The following is a 22,384-nucleotide window of genomic DNA, read 5'->3' as shown; positions in this document are numbered from 1 at the left end:
GAGGCGGTGGTTTCTCCCCGGCTCCGTGCGCCGCTGACTCGGTCCAGCTCCAGCAGCAGCGGCCGTCTTCTTCCGAGGCGGCTCGTTCTTATTAATGCCCCATTGTTCAGGTCGACATGGTCGCACAAACACCCATTGGAGGAGTAGTGGGGGAGAAGAAGAGGAATATTTTTAAATAGCAAGAATTATCGACTGGCAACTCTGTGCTCGTCAAACATGTTAATGTCATGTATGTTGTGTATGTCATAAATGTCGATATGAATTGAAAATGGGGGACCCTGATGTAAACAAGACAAACGTCTTTCTCTGGTCTGCATTCCCTTAACAATTGTGTGTATTGCGCCGTACTGTATTGTACCCATTCTGCAATCTGTTAAATAAAGTTTTCATTAATTCATTAATTCATTTCTCCCCCACTACTCCTCCAACGGGTGTTTGTGCAACCATGTCGACCTGAACAATGGGGGATTAATAAGAACGAGCCGCCTCGGAGAGAAGGCGGCCGCAGCTGCTGGAGCTGGACCGAGTGAGCGGCGCACGGAGCCGGGGAGAAACCACCGCCTCGCCCCGCTGGCTCTTCCGCTTCGCTTCACAGCGCGAGAGTGGGCGATAAGGGGGGCGTGCTAGCGCGCGGTCACGTGGGCTTAGTGGCCAATCAGAGGAACCCGGAAACCGAACGGTGTTGTATTTGGCATAGACGCGTCCCACATCTACTGGCCTGTAACTGTCCTACATCTACTGGCCTGTAACTGTCCTACATCTACTGGCCTGTAACTGTCCTACATCTACTGGCCTGTAACTGTCCTACATCTACTGGCCTGTAACTGTCCTACATCTACTGGCCTGTAACTGTCCTGGATCTACTGGCCTGTACCTGTCCTGGATCTACTGGCCTGTAACTGTCCTACATCTACTGGCCTGTAACTGTCCTGGATCTACTGGCCTGTAACTGTCCTGGATCTACTGGCCTGTACCTGTCCTGGATCTACTGGCCTGTAACTGTCCTACATCTACTGGCCTGTAACTATCCTACATATACTGGCCTGTAACTGTCCTGGATCTACTGGCCTGTAACTGTCCTACATCTACTGGCCTGTAACTGTCCTGGATCTACTGGCCTGTAACTGTCCTACATCTACTGGCCTGTAACTGTCCTACATCTACTGGCATGTAACTGTCCTGGATCTACTGGCCTGTACTGGTCCTGGATCTACTGGCCTGTAACTGTCCTACATCTACTGGCCTGTAACTGTCCTGGATCTACTGGCCTGTACCTGTCCTGGATCTACTGGCCTGTAACTATCCTACATCTACTGGCCTGTAACTGTCCTGGATCTACTGGCCTGTAACTGTCCTACATCTACTGGCCTGTAACTGTCCTGATTCTACTGGCCTGTAACTGTCCTACATCTACTGGCCTGTAACTGTCCTACATCTACTGGCCTGTAACTGTCCTACATCTACTGGCCTGTAACTGTCCTACATCTACTGGCCTGTAACTGTCCTGGATCTACTGGCCTGTACCTGTCCTGGATCTACTGGCCTGTAACTGTCCTACATCTACTGGCCTGTAACTGTCCTGGATCTACTGGCCTGTACCTGTCCTGGATCTACTGGCCTGTACCTGTCCTGGATCTACTGGCCTGTAACTGTCCTACATCTACTGGCCTGTACCTGTCCTGGATCTACTGGCCTGTAACTGTCCTACATCTACTGGCCTGTAACTGTCCTACATCTACTGGCCTGTACCTGTCCTGGATCTACTGGCCTGTAACTGTCCTACATCTACTGGCCTGTACCTGTCCTGGATCTACTGGCCTGTAACTGTCCTGGATCTACTGACCTGTAACTGTCCTGGATCTACTGGCCTGTAACTGTCCTGGATCTACTGGCCTGTAACTGTCCTGGATCTACTGGCCTGTACCTGTCCTGGATCTACTGGCCTGTAACTGTCCTGGATCTACTGGCCTGTAACTGTCCTGGATCTACTGGCCTGTAACTGTCCTACATCTACTGGCCTGTACCTGTCCTGGATCTACTGGCCTGTAACTGTCCTGGATCTACTGGCCTGTAACTGTCCTACATCTACTGGCCTGTACCTGTCCTGGATCTACTGGCCTGTACCTGTCCTGGATCTACTGGCCTGGAACTGTCCTAGATCTACTGGCCTGTAACTGTCCTACATCTACTGGCCTGTAACTGTCCTACATCTACTGGCCTGTACCTGTCCTGGATCTACTGGCCTGTACCTGTCCTGGATCTACTGGCCTGTAACTGTCCTGGATCTACTGGCCTGTACCTGTCCTGGATCTACTGGCCTGTAACTGTCCTACATCTACTGGCCTGTAACTGTCCTGGATCTACTGGCCTGTACCTGTCCTGGATCTACTGGCCTGTAACTGTCCTACATCTACTGACCTGTAACTGTCCTGGAGCTACTGGCCTGTAACTGTCCTGGATCTACTGGCCTGTAACTGTCCTACATCTACTGGCCTGTAACTGTCCTGGATCTACTGGCCTGTAACTATCCTACATCTACTGGCCTGTAACTGTCCTGGATCTACTGGCCTGTAACTGTCCTACATCTACTGGCCTGTAACTGTCCTGGATCTACTGGCCTGTAACTATCCTACATCTACTGGCCTGTAACTGTCCTGGATCTACTGGCATGTAACTGTCCTACATCTACTGGCCTGTAACTGTCCTACATCTACTGGCCTGTAACTGTCCTACATCTACTGGCCTGTAACTGTCCTGGATCTACTGGCCTGTACCTGTCCTGGATCTACTGGCCTGTAACTGTCCTACATCTACTGGCCTGTAACTGTCCTACATCTACTGGCCTGTAACTGTCCTACATCTACTGGCCTGTAACTGTCCTACATCTACTGGCCTGTACCTGTCCTGGATCTACTGGCCTGTAACTGTCCTGGATCTACTGGCCTGTAACTGTCCTGGATCTACTGGCCTGTAACTGTCCTACATCTACTGGCCTGTAACTGTCCTACATCTACTGGCCTGTAACTGTCCTACATCTACTGGCCTGTACCTGTCCTGGATCTACTGGCCTGTAACTGTCCTGGATCTACTGGCCTGTAACTGTCCTGGATCTACTGGCCTGTAACTGTCCTACATCTACTGGCCTGTAACTGTCCTGGATCTACTGGCCTGTAACTGTCCTGGATCTACTGGCCTGTACCTGTCCTGGATCTACTGGCCTGTAACTGTCCTGGATCTACTGGCCTGTAACTGTCCTGGATCTACTGGCCTGTAACTGTCCTACATCTACTGGCCTGTAACTGTCCTGGATCTACTGGCCTGTAACTGTCCTACATCTACTGGCCTGTACCTGTCCTGGATCTACTGGCCTGTAACTGTCCTACATCTACTGGCCTGTACCTGTCCTGGATCTACTGGCCTGTAACTGTCCTACATCTACTGGCCTGTAACTGTCCTACATCTACTGGCCTGTACCTGTCCTGGATCTACTGGCCTGTAACTGTCCTGGATCTACTGGCCTGTACCTGTCCTGGATCTACTGGCCTGTAACTGTCCTATATCTAATGGCCTGTAACTGTCCTGGATCTACTGGCCTGTAACTGTCCTACATCTACTGGCCTGTAACTGTCCTGGATCTACTGGCCTGTAACTATCCTACATCTACTGGCCTGTAACTGTCCTGGATCTACTGGCCTGTAACTGTCCTCCATCTACTGGCCTGTAACTGTCCTGGATCTACTGGCCTGTAACTATCCTACATCTACTGGCCTGTAACTGTCCTGGATCTACTGGCATGTAACTGTCCTACATCTACTGGCCTGTAACTGTCCTACATCTACTGGCCTGTAACTGTCCTACATCTACTGGCCTGTAACTGTCCTGGATCTACTGGCCTGTACCTGTCCTGGATCTACTGGCCTGTAACTGTCCTACATCTACTGGCCTGTAACTGTCCTACATCTACTGGCCTGTAACTGTCCTACATCTACTGGCCTGTAACTGTCCTACATCTACTGGCCTGTACCTGTCCTGGATCTACTGGCCTGTAACTGTCCTGGATCTACTGGCCTGTAACTGTCCTGGATCTACTGGCCTGTAACTGTCCTACATCTACTGGCCTGTAACTGTCCTACATCTACTGGCCTGTAACTGTCCTACATCTACTGGCCTGTACCTGTCCTGGATCTACTGGCCTGTAACTGTCCTGGATCTACTGGCCTGTAACTGTCCTGGATCTACTGGCCTGTAACTGTCCTACATCTACTGGCCTGTAACTGTCCTGGATCTACTGGCCTGTAACTGTCCTGGATCTACTGGCCTGTACCTGTCCTGGATCTACTGGCCTGTAACTGTCCTGGATCTACTGGCCTGTAACTGTCCTGGATCTACTGGCCTGTAACTGTCCTACATCTACTGGCCTGTAACTGTCCTGGATCTACTGGCCTGTAACTGTCCTACATCTACTGGCCTGTACCTGTCCTGGATCTACTGGCCTGTAACTGTCCTACATCTACTGGCCTGTACCTGTCCTGGATCTACTGGCCTGTAACTGTCCTACATCTACTGGCCTGTAACTGTCCTACATCTACTGGCCTGTACCTGTCCTGGATCTACTGGCCTGTAACTGTCCTGGATCTACTGGCCTGTACCTGTCCTGGATCTACTGGCCTGTAACTGTCCTACATCTACTGGCCTGTAACTGTCCTGGATCTACTGGCCTGTACCTGTCCTGGATCTACTGGCCTGTAACTGTCCTACATCTACTGACCTGTAACTGTCCTACATCTACTGGCCTGTAACTGTCCTGGATCTACTGGCCTGTAACTATCCTACATCTACTGGCCTGTACCTGTCCTGGATCTACTGGCATGTAACTGTCCTGGATCTACTGGCATGTAACTGTCCTACATCTACTGGCCTGTAACTGTCCTGGATCTACTGGCATGTAACTGTCCTACATCTACTGGCCTGTAACTGTCCTACATCTACTGGCCTGTAACTGTCCTACATCTACTGGCCTGTAACTGTCCTGGATCTACTGGCCTGTAACTGTCCTGGATCTACTGGCCTGTAACTGTCCTACATCTACTGGCCTGTAACTGTCCTGGATCTACTGGCCTGTACCTGTCCTGGATCTACTGGCCTGTAACTGTCCTACATCTACTGGCCTGTAACTGTCCTACATCTACTGGCCTGTAACTGTCCTACATCTACTGGCCTGTAACTGTCCTACATCTACTGGCCTGTACCTGTCCTGGATCTACTGGCCTGTAACTGTCCTGGATCTACTGGCCTGTAACTGTCCTGGATCTACTGGCCTGTAACTGTCCTACATCTACTGGCCTGTAACTGTCCTGGATCTACTGGCCTGTAACTGTCCTGGATCTACTGGCCTGTACCTGTCCTGGATCTACTGGCCTGTAACTGTCCTGGATCTACTGGCCTGTAACTGTCCTGGATCTACTGGCCTGTAACTGTCCTACATCTACTGGCCTGTACCTGTCCTGGATCGACTGGCCTGTAACTGTCCTACATCTACTGGCCTGTAACTGTCCTGGATCTACTGGCCTGTAACTGTCCTACATCTACTGGCCTGTAACTGTCCTACATCTACTGGCCTGTAACTGTCCTGGATCTACTGGCCTGTAACTGTCCTACATCTACTGGCCTGTAACTGTCCTACATCTACTGGCCTGTAACTGTCCTGGATCTACTGGCCTGTAACTGTCCTGGATCTACTGGCCTGTAACTGTCCTACATCTACTGGCCTGTAACTGTCCTACATCTACTGGCCTGTACCTGTCCTGGATCTACTGGCCTGTACCTGTCCTGGATCTACTGGCCTGTAACTGTCCTACATCTACTGGCCTGTAACTGTCCTGGATCTACTGGCCTGTACCTGTCCTTGATCTACTGGCCTGTAACTGTCCTACATCTACTGGCCTGTAACTGTCCTGGATCTACTGGCCTGTAACTGTCCTACATCTACTGGCCTGTACCTGTCCTGGATCTACTGGCCTGTAACTGTCCTGGATCTACTGGCCTGTAACTATCCTACATCTACTGGCCTGTAACTGTCCTGGATCTACTGGCCTGTAACTGTCCTACATCTACTGGCCTGTAACTGTCCTACATCTACTGGCCTGTAACTGTCCTACATCTACTGGCCTGTAACTGTCCTGGATCTACTGGCCTGTAACTGTCCTACATCTACTGGCCTGTAACTGTCCTGGAGCTACTGGCCTGTAACTGTCCTGGATCTACTGGCCTGTAACTGTCCTACATCTACTGGCCTGTAACTGTCCTACATCTACTGGCCTGTAACTGTCCTGGATCTACTGGCCTGTAACTGTCCTGGATCTACTGGCCTGTACCTGTCCTGGATCTACTGGCATGTAACTGTCCTGGATCTACTGGCCTGTAACTGTCCTACATCTACTGGCCTGTAACTGTCCTGGATCTACTGGCCTGTAACTGTCCTACATCTACTGGCCTGTAACTGTCCTACATCTACTGGCCTGTAACTGTCCTGGATCTACTGGCCTGTAACTGTCCTACATCTACTGGCCTGTAACTGTCCTACATCTATTGGCCTGTAACTGTCCTACATCTACTGGCCTGTAACTGTCCTGGATCTACTGGCCTGTAACTGTCCTACATCTACTGGCCTGTAACTGTCCTGGATCTACTGGCCTGTAACTGTCCTACATCTACTGGCCTGTAACTGTCCTACATCTACTGGCCTGTAACTGTCCTACATCTACTGGCCTGTAACTGTCCTGGATCTACTGGCCTGTAACTGTCCTACATCTACTGGCCTGTAACTGTCCTGGATCTACTGGCCTGTAACTGTCCTGGATCTACTGGCCTGTAACTGTCCTGGATCTACTGGCCTGTACCTGTCCTGGATCTACTGGCCTGTAACTGTCTTACATCTACTGGCCTGTAACTGTCCTGGATCTACTGGCCTGTAACTGTCCTGGATCTACTGGCCTGTAACTGTCCTGGATCTACTGACCTGTAACTGTCCTGGATCTACTGGCCTGTAACTGTCCTGGATCTACTGGCCTGTAACTGTTCTACATCTACTGACCTGTAACTGTCCTGGATCTACTGGCCTGTAACTGTCCTACATCTACTGGCCTGTAACTGTCCTGGATCTACTGGCCTGTAACTGTCCTGGATCTACTGGCCTGTACCTGTTCTGGATCTACTGGCCTGTACCTGTCCTGGATCTACTGGCCTGTAACTGTCCTACATCTACTGACCTGTAACTGTCCTACATCTATTGGCCTGTAACTGTCCCGGATCTACTGGCGGCTGGCCTGTAACTGTCCTACATCTACTGACCTGTAACTGTCCTACATCTACTGGCCTGTAACTGTCCTGGATCTACTGGCCTGTAACTGTCCTACATCTACTGGCCTGTAACTGTCCTACATCTACTGGCCTGTAACTGTCCTGGATCTACTGGCCTGTAACTCTCCTGGATCTACTGGCCTGTAACTGTCCTGGATCTACTGGCCTGTAACTGTCCTGGATCTACTGGCCTGTAACTGTCCTACATCTACTGGCCTGTAACTGTCCTACATCTACTGGCCTGTAACTGTCCTACATCTACTGGCCTGTAACTGTCCTGGATCTACTGGCCTGTAACTGTCCTGGATCTACTGGCCTGTAACTGTCCTGGAGCTACTGGCCTGTAACTGTCCTGGATCTACTGGCCTGTAACTGTCCTGGATCTACTGGCCTGTAACTGTCCTGGATCTACTGGCCTGTACCTGTCCTACATCTACTGGCCTGTAACTGTCCTACATCTACTGGCCTGTAACTGTCCTGGATTTACTGGCCTGTACCTGTCCTGGATCTACTGGCCTGTAACTGTCCTACATCTACTGGCCTGTACCTGTCCTGGATCTACTGGCCTGTAACTGTCCTACATCTACTGGCCTGTACCTGTCCTGGATCTACTGGCCTGTAACTGTCCTGGAGCTACTGGCCTGTACCTGTCCTGGATCTACTGGCCTGTAACTGTCCTACATCTACTGGCCTGTACCTGTCCTGGATCTACTGGCCTGTAACTGTCCTGGAGCTACTGGCCTGTACCTGTCCTGGATCTACTGGCCTGTAACTGTCCTGGATCTACTGGCCTATACCTGTCCTGGATCTACTGGCGTGTAACTGTCCTGGATCTACTGGCCTGTAACTGTCCTGGATCTACTGGTCTGTAACTATCCAAAATAATTTCTCTCCCAAGATGTATCTGTGTTGCAAATGGCCTCAAGTGTACTGACATGTAGACTGTGTGAACCAGGTGTACTGACATGTAGACTGTGAGAACCAGGTGGACATGTGTAGACTAGTAGACTGTGTGAACCAGGTGTACTGACATGTAGACTGTGTGAACCAGGTGTACTGACATGTAGACTGTGAGAACCAGGTGGACATGTGTAGACTAGTAGACTGTGAGACACAGGTGTACTGACATGTAGTATGATTATTAGGATATGAACTGAGCACATCCAGTATTGATAGCATTTTGATTTGATGCACATATGTATCACATGCTGTTATTTGTATCAATACAAATGGGTTCTACTCTGTTATTTTGTATAATTGTATTAATAAAATTACTTATGTTGTATATGTAAAAGATACTTATGTTGTTTGTTTTCAGTAGTTTGATCTTACCTTGTTGTCTACAACTATGAATGTATATTAAATAAATACGTTGGGATGGCGGCCATATTGAACATATGCAAATTAGAGTGGTCTAGATAGTCATCGAGAACTTATTCAACTTCATAAATCTGAGTATTCTAATGGTTTTATAATTATCAAAAAGCATAAAATAGACAACAAGTTTGCCAAAAGACTCAGCAGTTATGGCAAAAGAAAATAGATTGTGTAACCGCCATATTGTAAATATGCAAATTGAGGGTCCAGATGCATTCAATCATAAAAATAAGCATTCTAGTGTGTTTCTATGTGTGGGGATGTGTGGAAAATGATATGAGGGATCTGGAGATACATGAAGACATGACACAAAACCGCGCCCAGTGGCGTGGAGTCATCGCCCCGTCCAACCTCACTGCAGTGGGAAAATAGGGACGTAAAACGAAGATGATGATGATGATTCTAATGGTCAAAATACATAAAATAGACACCAAGTTTGGTATAGCTTAGGCCTTTTTCAGGTGGCGGCCATATTGGATTTTCAGAAAATATTATTTAGTCGTGGTGTTCTAAATGGAGTGATAAAACACATAATCTTATATCTCTAGGGATGTAGACCTTGATAAAAATCACTATGAGCATTAGTCCCCTCAGGTGGTACCGACCAACCCTACTGTGTGGCAGTGGTGGCGTTTGTGGTGAATCCATAATATCCCTTGGGATATAATAAGAATATTAATAATAGGATCATTGTAGCTAGGGGCGGCTGCGTGGCGTAGTGGGCAAGGCGCTCGCCACGAAATCTGGAGACGCTGGGCAGGCGAGCCCAGCGTCTCCAGATTTCGTGGCGAGCGCCTTGCCCACTACGCCACGTAGCCGCCCCTAGCTACAGCGCTCCACATTTGCTTTCAGTTTAGCTGGTCGTCCGTACTAATACACATTGGCCGTATTAGGGGGTGGGAAACTGATGGGTGGGGATCGGGCGTTGTGGACAGCGACTCCTACAGGTCGGTTGGTGCGCCTGCGCAGTGGAATCAGGAAGTGTCGGGGGTACTCCTCACCACTGAGAGATCGAGCTGCGCAGGTGAAAATATGCGACTGCTGTTACCTCAAGTACCGGAGGGGACTTGTGCTATGTATGACTTAGTCCACATTGCAGCCGGCTTGTGGGAGGCAAGAAACAGCGTTCGTGACAGGGGAGGGTTGAATTGGATGATACGAAATTGGGATGGGAGAAAATATAGAAAATGGGAGAAAAAAGTGGATAAAAAAAAAATCATTGTAGCTGAGCATCATCACAAATAATTTGAGAGACCATTCACACATGAAGTGAAATCCCTTGATTTTGGACAATCCAAGCAATGCATGTGAACTTGAACCAACATTCCTATGAAAGAACCAAGTCTTTAATCTGTGATGTCATCAAGAACAGCCTGGACCTGCTCCGTCAACAATGAATGAGAGATTGGGATTGTGGACTCAAGGAATGTCAGAACCTTTATATCTAGGTCTGTTGTGCTAAAAATACAAATGCACCAGAAAATAGAGCCATATTCCCAGAAAATAAATATTGTTACACTCGTCTTTTCATTATTATAATTTTTTATTTAGTTATTCTCCTTGGGGCTTTACATGTATGACATCGCAGATTAAGGACTGGGACAAAGACATGTCCTACATTTATGCCTAATAGGCACAGTAAAGAAGCTTCCCAAAATGCAAACTCAACTGTCAAACACAACTGTCAAATCACTTTTGAATATTCCCTGTGATATTCCCCCTGTAATGCTTTATAGCAACAATTGCCACCCAAATATTCCCTCTTACCCTTCCAGAAGAGCTAGTAGCTTTTCGAGGGCCATTGGTTCACCAGTAGTTTGAGATCTGTGCTTCCCATCAGCAGAGGGGAGACAGTCTGTCTGCTGAGAGCAGGTGATCATTATCTGGCCTCCACAGCAGACAGACAGGCCTGCTGTTCATGCCTCACTGTATGTGGGTGGTATGCTGGGCTCTGAGCTACGCCAAGGCTCAGCGTTTACTCTGGCCTGTAGCTGAGCTGTAATTTGTAGAGCACTCAATCGCCATATTACATACAGTCAGTGGCACAAGGGAATTGTCTCTTCACCCATTCCTCTGAGATAAATATACTGTACATGCAATGTTTGGGAGTGGTTGACTATATGTCATTTTAATTGTGTGAAACAGTTAGTGGTTGGCCAACAACAGTTGAACCTACAGACGGTACACTATATTTCACCAGACGGTTCAGAGCGCAGGGCCACGTATTTGTAAAAAACCTGAAACAAACAGGGATTCTTGCTTTGGGACATTATGACAACAATGACTATTGCGGGATCGAACCTGTGACATTTTGGTTACAGAACATTCTCTCTAACCTTTCAATAATTAGCATGAAACCGTTAAAATTACAGTACATGCATTTGTTACAAGTCATTCATTCACTTTCTGTCATTCATGCGAGCAAGGAAAATAGCTTCCTCTAAGGTGAGTTTCTAATCAGTCTCTGGATGCCAGGCTGCCATGTATGATATAGGCACGGTTGATAAAGCTTACTATTACACATTAGATTATGAAATCCCATCACATTCAGTGTATATTTATTATCCAGACACTTAATTCCCATTTACAGACTTACACATTCTGAAAGTTTTTTATTATTATAATTGTTATTGTTTTTATTACTATTATTGTTATTATTATTATTATTATTATTATTATTATTATTATTATTATTATTATTATTATTATTATTATTATTATTATTATTATTATTATTATTATTATTATTATTATTATTATTATTATTATTATTATCTAAAACCATTCAAAACCATGGAATTGTGTAAAATGATCCCTCCTTTCAAACATGTTTTTGAAGAATCTGACATGTAATCATTTGTACCAAGTGTGGAAACTTTCATTTTGGCTGAGTTGAATGGGATCATGCCATCTCCTCGTTTATGACATTTAAACAGGTTATTACCTCAGATGTCAGAATCATCTGCAATTTATTATATTTATATATTAATATTTCCTTAGATAGCTTGTATATTTTGAAAGCAGAGCATAGAACTCCGGTATTCTGATGTGATGACCCTTCCTTCTTTTATAGTTTCTTTGGTTTCCAGTATGTCAGATCATTGTGTGCAGTGCCTCCATGTGATCCATCTGAATATGTATTTCTACGTATTGATTCCATGATGCATGCGTCTTTTGTTCTGTTGGAAAAACTAACTGAAATGGTGCAATTCAGTCACACCGCTACATTTACAAGGTCAAGTCAAATTCAAACCCTAGCTCTATTTTGTTCGTATACCAATGATGTCCTGTGCCAACCAGCTAGCCCCTGTGTTCACTGTTCACCGCCATATTTAATCGATCCCTGGCGGAGTCAGTGGTCCCCGCCTGCTTCAAGATGTCTACCATCATCCCTGTACCAAAGAAAACCTTCCCAACATGTCTCAATGACTACAGACCGGTGGCACTCACCTCTGTGGCCATGAAATGTTTCTAGAGGCTGGTCAAGGATCACATTTGTGCCTCCCTCCCCAGTGATATGGACCCTATGCAATTTGCATATGTGGTCTCCCAAGTACTGCACAGCACCCTCTCTCACCTTGACCACCAGAAGGGGGGCTATGTGAGACTGTTGTTCATTGACTACAGCTCAGCATTCAACACCATAGTCCCCACCAGACTGGTGGACAAGCTGATCGAGCTGGGTCTGAGCTCCGCTCTGAGTGCCTGGATACTGGACTTTCTGAGCGAAAGGCCCCAGGCAGTCAGGGTGGGGGGTCAGACCTCCAACACCATCACCCTGAGCATCAGGTCCCCCCAGGGCTGTGTTCTGAGCCCCCTGCTGTACTCACTATACACACACGACTGTGTGGCCAAGTCCAGCTCCAACTCCATAGTGAAGTTTGCGGACGACACAGTGGTGGTGGGGCTGATCTCGGACAACGACGAGAAGGCCTACCGGGAGGAGGTTGAGGTACTGGAACGCTGGTGCCAGGACAACAGCCTGCTCCTGAACATTGGTAAAACCAAGGAGCTGATCGTGGATTATAGGAGAGGACTGCAGGAGACACACACACCACTGAGGATAAACAGGGCTACCGTGGACAGGGTGAGCAGCTTTAAGTACCTGGGGGTCCACATCTCAGAGGATCTGACATGGACAACACACATAGACTCAGTCGTAAAAAAGGCAAAGCAGCGCCTCTACCACCTGAGACAGTTAAGGAAGTTCAGAGTATCTGGGAAGATACTCCAGTCCTTCTACTCCGGAGCTGTAGAGAGCATCTTGACTGGAAACATCACTGCCTGGTATGGAAACAGCACGGCACAGGACAAGAAGGCCCTACAGAGAGTGGTTCGCTCAGCCGAGCGTACCACGGGTATTGCACTACCACCCCTGCAGGTTCTATACAACAAGAGGTGCAAATCCAGAGCCTGCAGAATAATGAAAGACCCTCACCACCCCAACAACAGCCTGTTCATGCTGCTGAGGTCAGGCAGACGCCTGCGAACACCAGCTACTAGGACAGAGAGACTTCGGCTCAGCTTCTTCCCCCAGGCCATCAGAGCCTTGAACACTGAACTCTCCACACACAAGCACACATGAGCACACACACGACACACACACTGTACACGCTCACACACTAGCAGCCACTTTAACATGAGCAAGCACACACGCATGCTGCACACGCCCACACTTATGGCCACTAAGGAAAGGTCACTTTAAGAATAGTAATAGTATAACTTGAGATTGTATAATATAGCATGTACAGAAAGACCCAGTGCCTCATCCGTAGCTAACAGTGTATTGCACTACCACAGGACCTAGCATGTCCTACCATGCTCTGTAAATAACTTATGTACATATACCGATATGCCCTACTCTGTTTACTTGTTTTATTGCACAATGTCGTTCTATTGGATTCTATTATTATTACTATTGTATTATGCACATCGTTGCGGGCAAGACCACCCGCATTTCATTGTATACTCGTATGCCATGACAAATAAAACTCTTGACTCTTGACTTGACTTATGTTGTTGATCTGTAGAGTCCTTTCTCAGGACAATCCCTGCTGTTCCTCGTACTACCGGAGCTCTGGGTAGTTAGCCACAAACCAATGCATGTTAATGGGGTCAAGCTCCTGTCTGTACAAGCTGGACTGAACATGTCTAAAATCACTCCACAGTGAACATAAAGTCAGCTTATACAGACACAAGCTAGATCTCATTGCAGTTGTTGTGGCTATAAACTAAGAGGAACTGCAGGTCCAAGAACAGCATAGACTGTGTTGAGAATGGACTCTTGATTGTCAACATCATTGGTAAGTGGGCTAGGCTAGGGTTCCATAAATCCCTTTAACCGTCAAAGGAGATAGGGGAATTCTCACAAAACATTAAGGGAAATGCAACCCATTTTAAGAATTCACATAATGTTCTTCCTGTGCCTCTGGATAGTTCAGTCAGTATTTGTGAACAGGCACCACTCTCTCCTAAAGTTAGAAATCAGAGAGAGAACCCTCCAATTATAATGTCAAATCTGGGTCTGTTCCATAGACAATGAATGGGGCTCTGACTTTATGGCCTGACTTTGTGTGAGCTCTTACACCCAAGTATTATATGCTAGCACTGCTACATTTACATTTTACATTTTGTCATTAGCTGACGCTTTTATCCAAAGCGACTTACAAGTTCTGTATGACAAGTCAGCAGGAAGGGTACAATTATTTCAGCTGAGTAACAATGTTCATTAAACAGTGTTGAAACTTGGGCGCTGCAGTGTTGAGTGCAGCATAGTATAGAGACATATTAGTATAGTAGGTAATATAAGGAAGATTATTTAGTGGAAAGTGCATGCATGATAGCATGAAGGTTATTAGTGTTTTGTTTCTTTTAGAAGGACTGAACCAGAATTAAAACCTCCCTTGGGTGTAAAAGCGCACATAAACATCTATAAAGCAGCCCCTGATTTTACATCATATAGTGTTTGATTTCTAGCTTTAGGAGATACTGGTGTGTGTTCACAAATACTGACTCAACTGTCTCAGGGCACAGGAAGATCATGTGAATTCTGAACATGTCTGGCATTCCCCTTTAACTGTGAACCCCACAACAAGGCATGGCCAGGTGTGCAATAGGTGTGCAGAATATAGCTATTATGGCTATAATAACTATAACAGTCATATACATAGATCTGTGATTATTTAATGTATAGGCTACAATTGTATTGTTTGATTGATTGAAAACTTTATTAACAGATTGCAGAATGGGTACAATACAGTACGGCTCAATACAAACAATTGTTAAGAGGATGCAGAGCAGACCAGAAAAAGACTTTCGTCTTGTTTACATCAGGGTCCCCCTTTTTCAATTCATCAAGACATTTATTATGACACATATATACAGTGCTGTTTCATCAAGACATTTATGACATACAAGATATACAAATATACAGTACTGTAAGAAAGATATCATAAAAAAATATATACATTCGAAGGGGAAGAAACTGTACATTGGAGGGGGTTGGGTGGAGGGGGGGTTGGACATTTAAGGGCCAGTTTCTAATTGCAGCCACCCGAGGTGCTCTGGCAACGTATGTCCACCTGTTGTTAGGAGCTAGCCTATTCTGAACTTTGATCGTTGCATTTCAAAGTGTGAATAGTAACAGTCTGTGCTGTGCCCTCCGTTTCAACTTCAACTTGACCCCAGACATTATAAAACAGTGTGGGAAAAGCGGTAAGATGAAAAGACGCGCCAGCCTCGTGTCTTCTCTACCTGGGGGAGTGTTTATAGCGTGTATGCACCTGTGGGCATTATTGCTGAAAACATTTCCCCGTTTAGTAGTAAGTCGATTTTGCCGGAACACGACCCGCACAGACTACACGAGAGATGGATAAAAACGAAAAAGCCACCGCTAACCAGCGAGTGCTACTTTTGGACATAAACTCAAACTCAACTCCGTCTGAGGCAGAGCGTTGCTCCGGACCTCCGGAAAGTGGAGAGGGAACCGACGCGGTTACAGAGGGACACCCGAAGCCCCCCTATTCATATGTGGCTCTCATTGCCATGGCTATTAAGGACAGCCACGACAAGAGGCTAACCCTGAGCGGAATATATGAGTATATCATCTCCAACTTCCCTTACTACGAGAAGAACAAGAAGGGTTGGCAGAACAGCATCCGACACAATCTCAGCCTCAACGAGTGTTTCGTCAAAATCCCCAGGGAAGGCGGAGGAGATAAGAAAGGCAACTACTGGATGCTGGATCCTGCATTTCAGGACATGTTCGAGAAGGGGAACTACAGACGGCGCAGGAGGGTGAGACAGACGTACTACAGACACCCAAGTGCGCCTTACTTATCTGGGAACCGCGTGGACTATTCCGAGCCCATGTATCTCCAGGATCCTATGTACATCCAGCCGCCTTATGCCAGCAGCAGCAGCACCTGGTCACTGTCCCAGCCGGGCTCAGCTCAGACACCCAACTACATCTACCCACCAACACAAGCCGTCAGCGGACACGCTCGTCCCGTCTCTCCCAGTGGATATATCACCAGCCCCGTGAGCGGCTACTACCCCAGTCACCACTACCACCACCCTGCCAGTGCCTACAGCCCGTATCACCCTTGCCACCCCCCGACCGTGCTGGTCCCCCACAACGGATGTCCTTACGGTGGCATGACCCGGCCAATGAGCCCGAGCGGGGGCACCGTCTCCTTAGCCAGCTACTCGCAATTCTCCTATGCAAGACAACCAGATGGGCACTTATTTGAATAGGCTAAATATAGCCACAAAAAGCCAACATTCGTTCAACATTTCAATTCAACAGTCATTCGTCAGGTAAATCTGACGTTGTCTGGGGTAATGTTTATTCAGTTTCAGTCGTTTTTTAAATATATATTATTTCAAGTGCCAAACTATTAAATGCACATTCTATTATGTTCTATAGTAGACTTAACCTTCATCTTTGATTGCAACGAGACTGTGAAAGTATATTGTTTCAGAATAGTTCTTCTGTTGTTCGGTGTAGAACTGTTATACTAAAATTATCTCTTTTTTATTTTGTACTTTTTTTTCCATATGTGGCATTTGTTACCATTTTATTTATTTCCATTCCTTGGTTAATTACATTCACGAGCCTTTGTTGAACACGGCCCACGTTCTATGCATCAAATTGTGACTTGCACTTTGATCAGCTTAATGGTTAATCGATTATGAATGTTCATTTGGTTTACTACTTCATGTTTCTTAAATAAAATGATATTTTTGCAAACATATGCCTTGATTACATGTCATTGGTGGGGGGGTTATTAAAATAGATGTAATAATCTTTTCAGAAGTATCTCTAATATGATGATTACTGTGTGTTTTTTGGTAAATGGATTCTGGGTTTTTTTCTGCAATCAATTACTGTAATCCCATTACATGTAATCTGTTCCTTCCCAGCCCTCACCAATAGAGCCAGTTCAAAAGCACGGTCTTGTCTTGGACAAAGAAAAGTATTTATACCAGATGACTGGCTTTTACTAACCAATCCGACTGTATTACACATGGACAGATATATTCATAGACTGCAGAAACAAGCAGGCCTACATACATGAATATTAAATAATGTTTGTGTATGGGGGAGGGGGGCATACAGATACAGTACAAGTCATGAGTACTGAAGTGATTGAAGGTGATCATAGGGGAGTGTCCTTGTTTCCAGTATGTCTGGTCATTGCTTGCAGTGCCTCCATGTGATCCATCATAATGTGTGTAATAAGTATTTCCAGGCATTGCTTCTATGATGCATGCATCTTTTTTTCCGTAGCAAAAGCTAACTGAAATGGTGCGATTCAGTCATGATTGATTGAAAACTTTATTAACAGATTGTAGAATGGGTACAGTACAGTACAGCTCAATACACACAATTGTTAAAGGGATGCAGACCAGAGAAAGATCGACTTTCATCTTGTTTACATCAGGGTCCCCCATTTTCAATTCATAATGACATTTATGACATACACAACATACAAATCTAATCTAATCATCTAATCTAATCTAACCATGACATACATGCAGATATACATATACTGTTACATTTGTGACATACAAGATATGCAAATATACACTGTTAAACAGAGATCCTAACAGGAAATATATACATACGAGGGGGAGGGAACTGTACATTAGGAGGGGGTGGGAGGGGGGATTTGGACATTTACGGGGGCCGGTTTCGAATTGCAGCCTCCCGTAGGTGCTCTTTGAAGGTGGGTAGGGATTCACATTTTTTTTTACGGCTGTGGGTGATGTGGCATAATTGCGAAACGTGTTTAGTCCCTTGTTTGAGCCGAATCTGGGTTGCACATGATTTGTGGAACTCCCTCTGGTGTTGTGGTCGTGGTATTCACTGACCTTTGGGAAGTACCTCGACATGTACATGGGTACCTTAGTGGTGTAGTGTATCTTGTAGACCAGGCCCATTGCAAGTTGCTGTACTCTGTCGTCTACTCTAAGCCATCCTAGGTTGTCAATATGGGCAGGGGTGAGGTGGGCTTTAGGAGTCTGGTCAAGCAGTAGTCTGACCAGTTTGTTTTGTGATGTTTGTAATCTTGTTTAGTGCCTTTGAGGTGCTTTGGTACCATGAGGTGCAAGCATAGTACCCTTGAATGAGTGCTCCTGCTAGAGTCTTCAGGGTATTCTTGTTTACCAGAGAGGAGATCCGGTACAGGAATCTTGTTGGTTGGTTGACTTTTTTGATTACATAAGGCTAAATGTATAAGGTTAAGTCAAAATCAAGTCATATTTATTTGTATAGTTCAATATCATGATACACCTCAACAGGTTTCTGTGAGAGAGAGACTTCACTGTGCATTATGTGGTCCAACTATACTGACCTATAGCGTCCAGCACACACACAGCAGCCCCACTACCTGCAACAATTGTACCAAGTAGATTGCATCAACCCAAAACTGCCAGAGATTACTGTGATATGTAGTGGCTATTTAGCCACAAACCAATACATGTCAATGGGGTCAAGCTCCTGTCTGTACACGCCGGACTGAAGGAGCCTAAAATCATTCCACAGTAAACACAAAGTAGTTTCGTTCAGTCTGCTTGACAGGAGCTTGATCTATTGACTTTGTATTTGTTTGTGGCTATAAACTAAGTAAAGTTGCAGGTATCCAGTATGAACAACATCATGGATTGTGTTGAGAAAGGATTCTGATTGACAGCATCAATGGGCTAAGGTTTCAAAAATCTTGAACTACCCCTTTAACCCTTAAAGAAGATAAGGTAAAACTCTCACAAAACCTTAAAGGGGAATGCAACCATTTTAATAATTCACACATGTTCTTCCTGTGCCTCTGGATAGTTCAGTCAGGTGGCATTCTCCTTTAACTGAAACTTCAGAGGGGCAATTCAATGAGAGACCCCCCCCCCCCCCCAACAAGGATGGTCAGATGTGCAAAAGAAGGTGTGCAGAATATTGTTACTAGGCTATAATACTAGGCTAGTTAGTGGTCCCCGCCTGCTTCAAGATGTCTACCATCATCCCTGTACCAAAGAAAACCTCCCCAACATGTCTCAATGACTACAGACCGGTGGCACTCACCTCTGTGGCCATGAAATGTTTTGAGAGGCTGGTCAAGGATCACATTTGTGCCTCCCTCCCCAGTGATATGGACCCTATGCAATTTGCATACAGGCCAAACAGGTCCACTGATGATGCGGTCTCCCAAGTACTGCACAGCACCCTCTCTCACCTTGACCGCCAGAAGGGGGGCTATGTGAGACTGTTGTTCATTGACTACAGCTCAGCGTTCAACACCATAGTTCCCACCAGACTGGTGGACAAGCTGATCGAGCTGGGTCTGAGCTCCGCTCTGAGCGCCTGGATACTGGACTTTCTGAGCAAAAGGCCCCAGGAGGTCAGGGTGGGGGGTCAGACCTCCAACACCATCACCCTGAGCATCGGGTCCCCCCAGGGCTGTGTTCTGAGCCCCCTGCTGTACTCACTATACACACACGACTGTGTGGCCAAGTTCAGCTCCAACTCCATAGTGAAGTTTGCGGACAACACAGTGGTGGTGGGGCTGATCTCGGACAACAACGAGAAGGCCTACCGGGAGGAGGTTGAGGTACTGGAACGCTGGTGCCAGGACAACAGCCTGCTCCTGAACATTGGTAAAACCAAGGAGCTGATCGTGGATTATAGGAGAGGACAGCAGGAGACACACACACCACTGAGGATAAACGGGGCTACCGTGGACACTACAGGGTGAGCAACTTTAAATACCTGGGGGTCCACATCTCAGAGGATCTGACATGGACAACACACATAGACTCAGTCGTAAAAAAAGGCGAAGCAGCGCCTCTACCACCTGAGACAGTTAAGGAAGTTCAGAGTATCTGGGAAGATACTCCAGTCCTTCTACTCCGGAGCTGTAGAGAGCATCTTGACTGGAAACATCACTGCCTGGTATGGAAACAGCATGGCACAGGACAAGAAGGCCCTACAGAGAGTGGTGCGCTCAGCCGAGGACCACAGGACCTAGCATGTCCTACCATGCTCTGTAAATAACTTATGTACATATACCGATATGCCCTACTCTGTTTACTTGTTTTATTGCACAATGTCGTTCTATTGGATTCTATTATATGTTATTACTATTGTATTATGCACATCGTTGCGGGCAAGACCACCCACATTTCATTGTATACTCGTATGCAGTGACAAATAAAACTCTTGACTTGACTAATAAAATAAGTAAACATGTCGTCCCACCAGTGATGTAGTTCACCCCTTGGGCCAGTCAGTAACTTAAGTCCGGGTAAAGATACATAAATATGTGTTCTGAATTTGTTATTAACCACCAGCCACATTTGAATGAATAAAAAAACATTAATAACTATTATAAAACCCAGATGAAAAATATGTCTCTGGATTGTGAGGGCGTGGTCAGATAACGCTTGATTTGACAGTTCCCTTTCACCTCAAGTGCCATTTTATTTTTCCATTCAATCACAAACATTCTGCTGCCATGGAATAAAAGGCCAAATATATCAAATTAACCCTACTGGTTAGAAAGCTTGACTAATCAAGTAGCGATAGTTATAAACATAACCAAAACGGACAGAGTCAGAGGAAAAGGCGAAAAGACACAAAAATTCATTCCAATGCATAATAGTTTACGGAAATTCCCTACTGGAAAACAAGGAACTCACCCAGACTCCTAGCTTAGTCTGATGACTGAGGACAGAGTGTGAGAGAGAGCTCCCAGACATGTCCAACAGGTAAAACCTGATAAAGGGACCAGGCAAAGACCAAGAGGCTGCTATACAGATGTCTTCCAACAAAACCCCTTTAAAAGGTATTTAGCTGATGCTGGTCATTTGTTTGATAATAATAATAATAATAATAATAATAATAATAATAATAATAATAATAATAATAATAATAATAATAATAATAATAATAATAATAATAATAATAATAATAATAATAATAATAATAATAATAATAATAATAATAATAATAATAATAATAATAATAATAATAATAATAATAATAATAATAATAATAATAATAATAATAATAATAATAATAATAATAATAATAATAATAATAATAATAATAATAATAATAATAATAATAATAATAATAATAATAATAATAATAATAATAATAATAATAATAATAATAATAATAATAATAATAATAATAATAATACAAGGCCCCCTCTTAATAATCATGATCATGTGTGTATTGTGAGGCAGCCTCTCCCTTTTCCTTCCAGCCTTTCTCTACGAGTGTTGTTTTTGAAGCATTGCAATTTATTGATACCAGGAAATCAACTGGAGAGAATATGTTTGATATTTTTTTAATCGCATAATAAAAAAAATGCATGATGTCTTCTCTAGGGCTAGATATGTTGTTTACAATAAATTGCATATCGACTGAAAGGGTCTGACATCGTGAAAGTTACAGAATACAAATGGAAGCATGGAGAGGGTAATTTAAGCCGTTTTTCTATCTGTCTTGGATTATGGAGATTTATATACATGCTACTGCTTAGGTTCTTAAGCCCTTTGATTCTGTAGATCTCTTAGCCCTCAGATTTATTATCACCGGTGATAGTTACTGTATATATATAGTGCCCAGCATTGTATCCTGTACAATATGGTTGGGTGGTCCTCTCTGGCAGATTTTCACTGGCATCTATTTCAGACTGGCCTCTGGACCTTATCATACTCGCTCCTATGATTGGCTTACACTTCAAACCCCTGAACTTGGGAAATGTGCTTTTAGCTTCTGTGCCCCCAACACATGGAACGTCTATACAGTAAAACATCTCACCATAGTCTGCAATTGTTTTTAATAATTTTATTGATTGATTTTCTTGTTTGTTTGTTTTTATTTATTATGTGCTGTATTTCTCGACATCATTTGAAATGAGAATTGAACTCTCAATGATTTTAGAGACAAAATAATAGTTGGTTGAATTAATGAAAAAGGGCAGATGAGGCAGCTACTCCATGAGGGTGTAGCAGAGAGATATACCCTCGCACAGGCAGTGTGACAGATGCTGCTTAGACAGAGTCCTGCCTTTAGCTGCATGAGCCACTGTGACAAACAAGCAGCTGTTGAGGATCTGAAACATTTATTTTTAACCAGGGTGGCTGA

At 45.1% G+C, this 22,384-nt stretch overlaps 1 protein-coding gene across 1 annotated transcript; it reads left to right on the top strand.

Annotated features, from left to right (window-relative positions):
• Positions 1-15,562: 15,562 nt before the first annotated feature.
• Positions 15,563-16,947, top strand: foxl2l (forkhead box L2-like). The gene has a single exon (XM_084333087.1). The coding sequence runs from the start codon at positions 15,604-15,606 to the stop codon at positions 16,489-16,491; it is 888 nt and encodes a 295-aa protein (XP_084189213.1). The 5' UTR covers positions 15,563-15,603; the 3' UTR covers positions 16,492-16,947.
• The last annotated feature ends 5,437 nt before the right edge of the window (positions 16,948-22,384 follow it).

Source organism: Notolepis coatsorum (genome assembly GCF_963971535.1).
Source record: "Notolepis coatsorum genome assembly, chromosome: 17".
Lineage (NCBI taxonomy): Eukaryota > Metazoa > Chordata > Actinopteri > Aulopiformes > Paralepididae > Notolepis > Notolepis coatsorum.
This window is presented reverse-complemented; position numbering and strand designations above follow the sequence as displayed.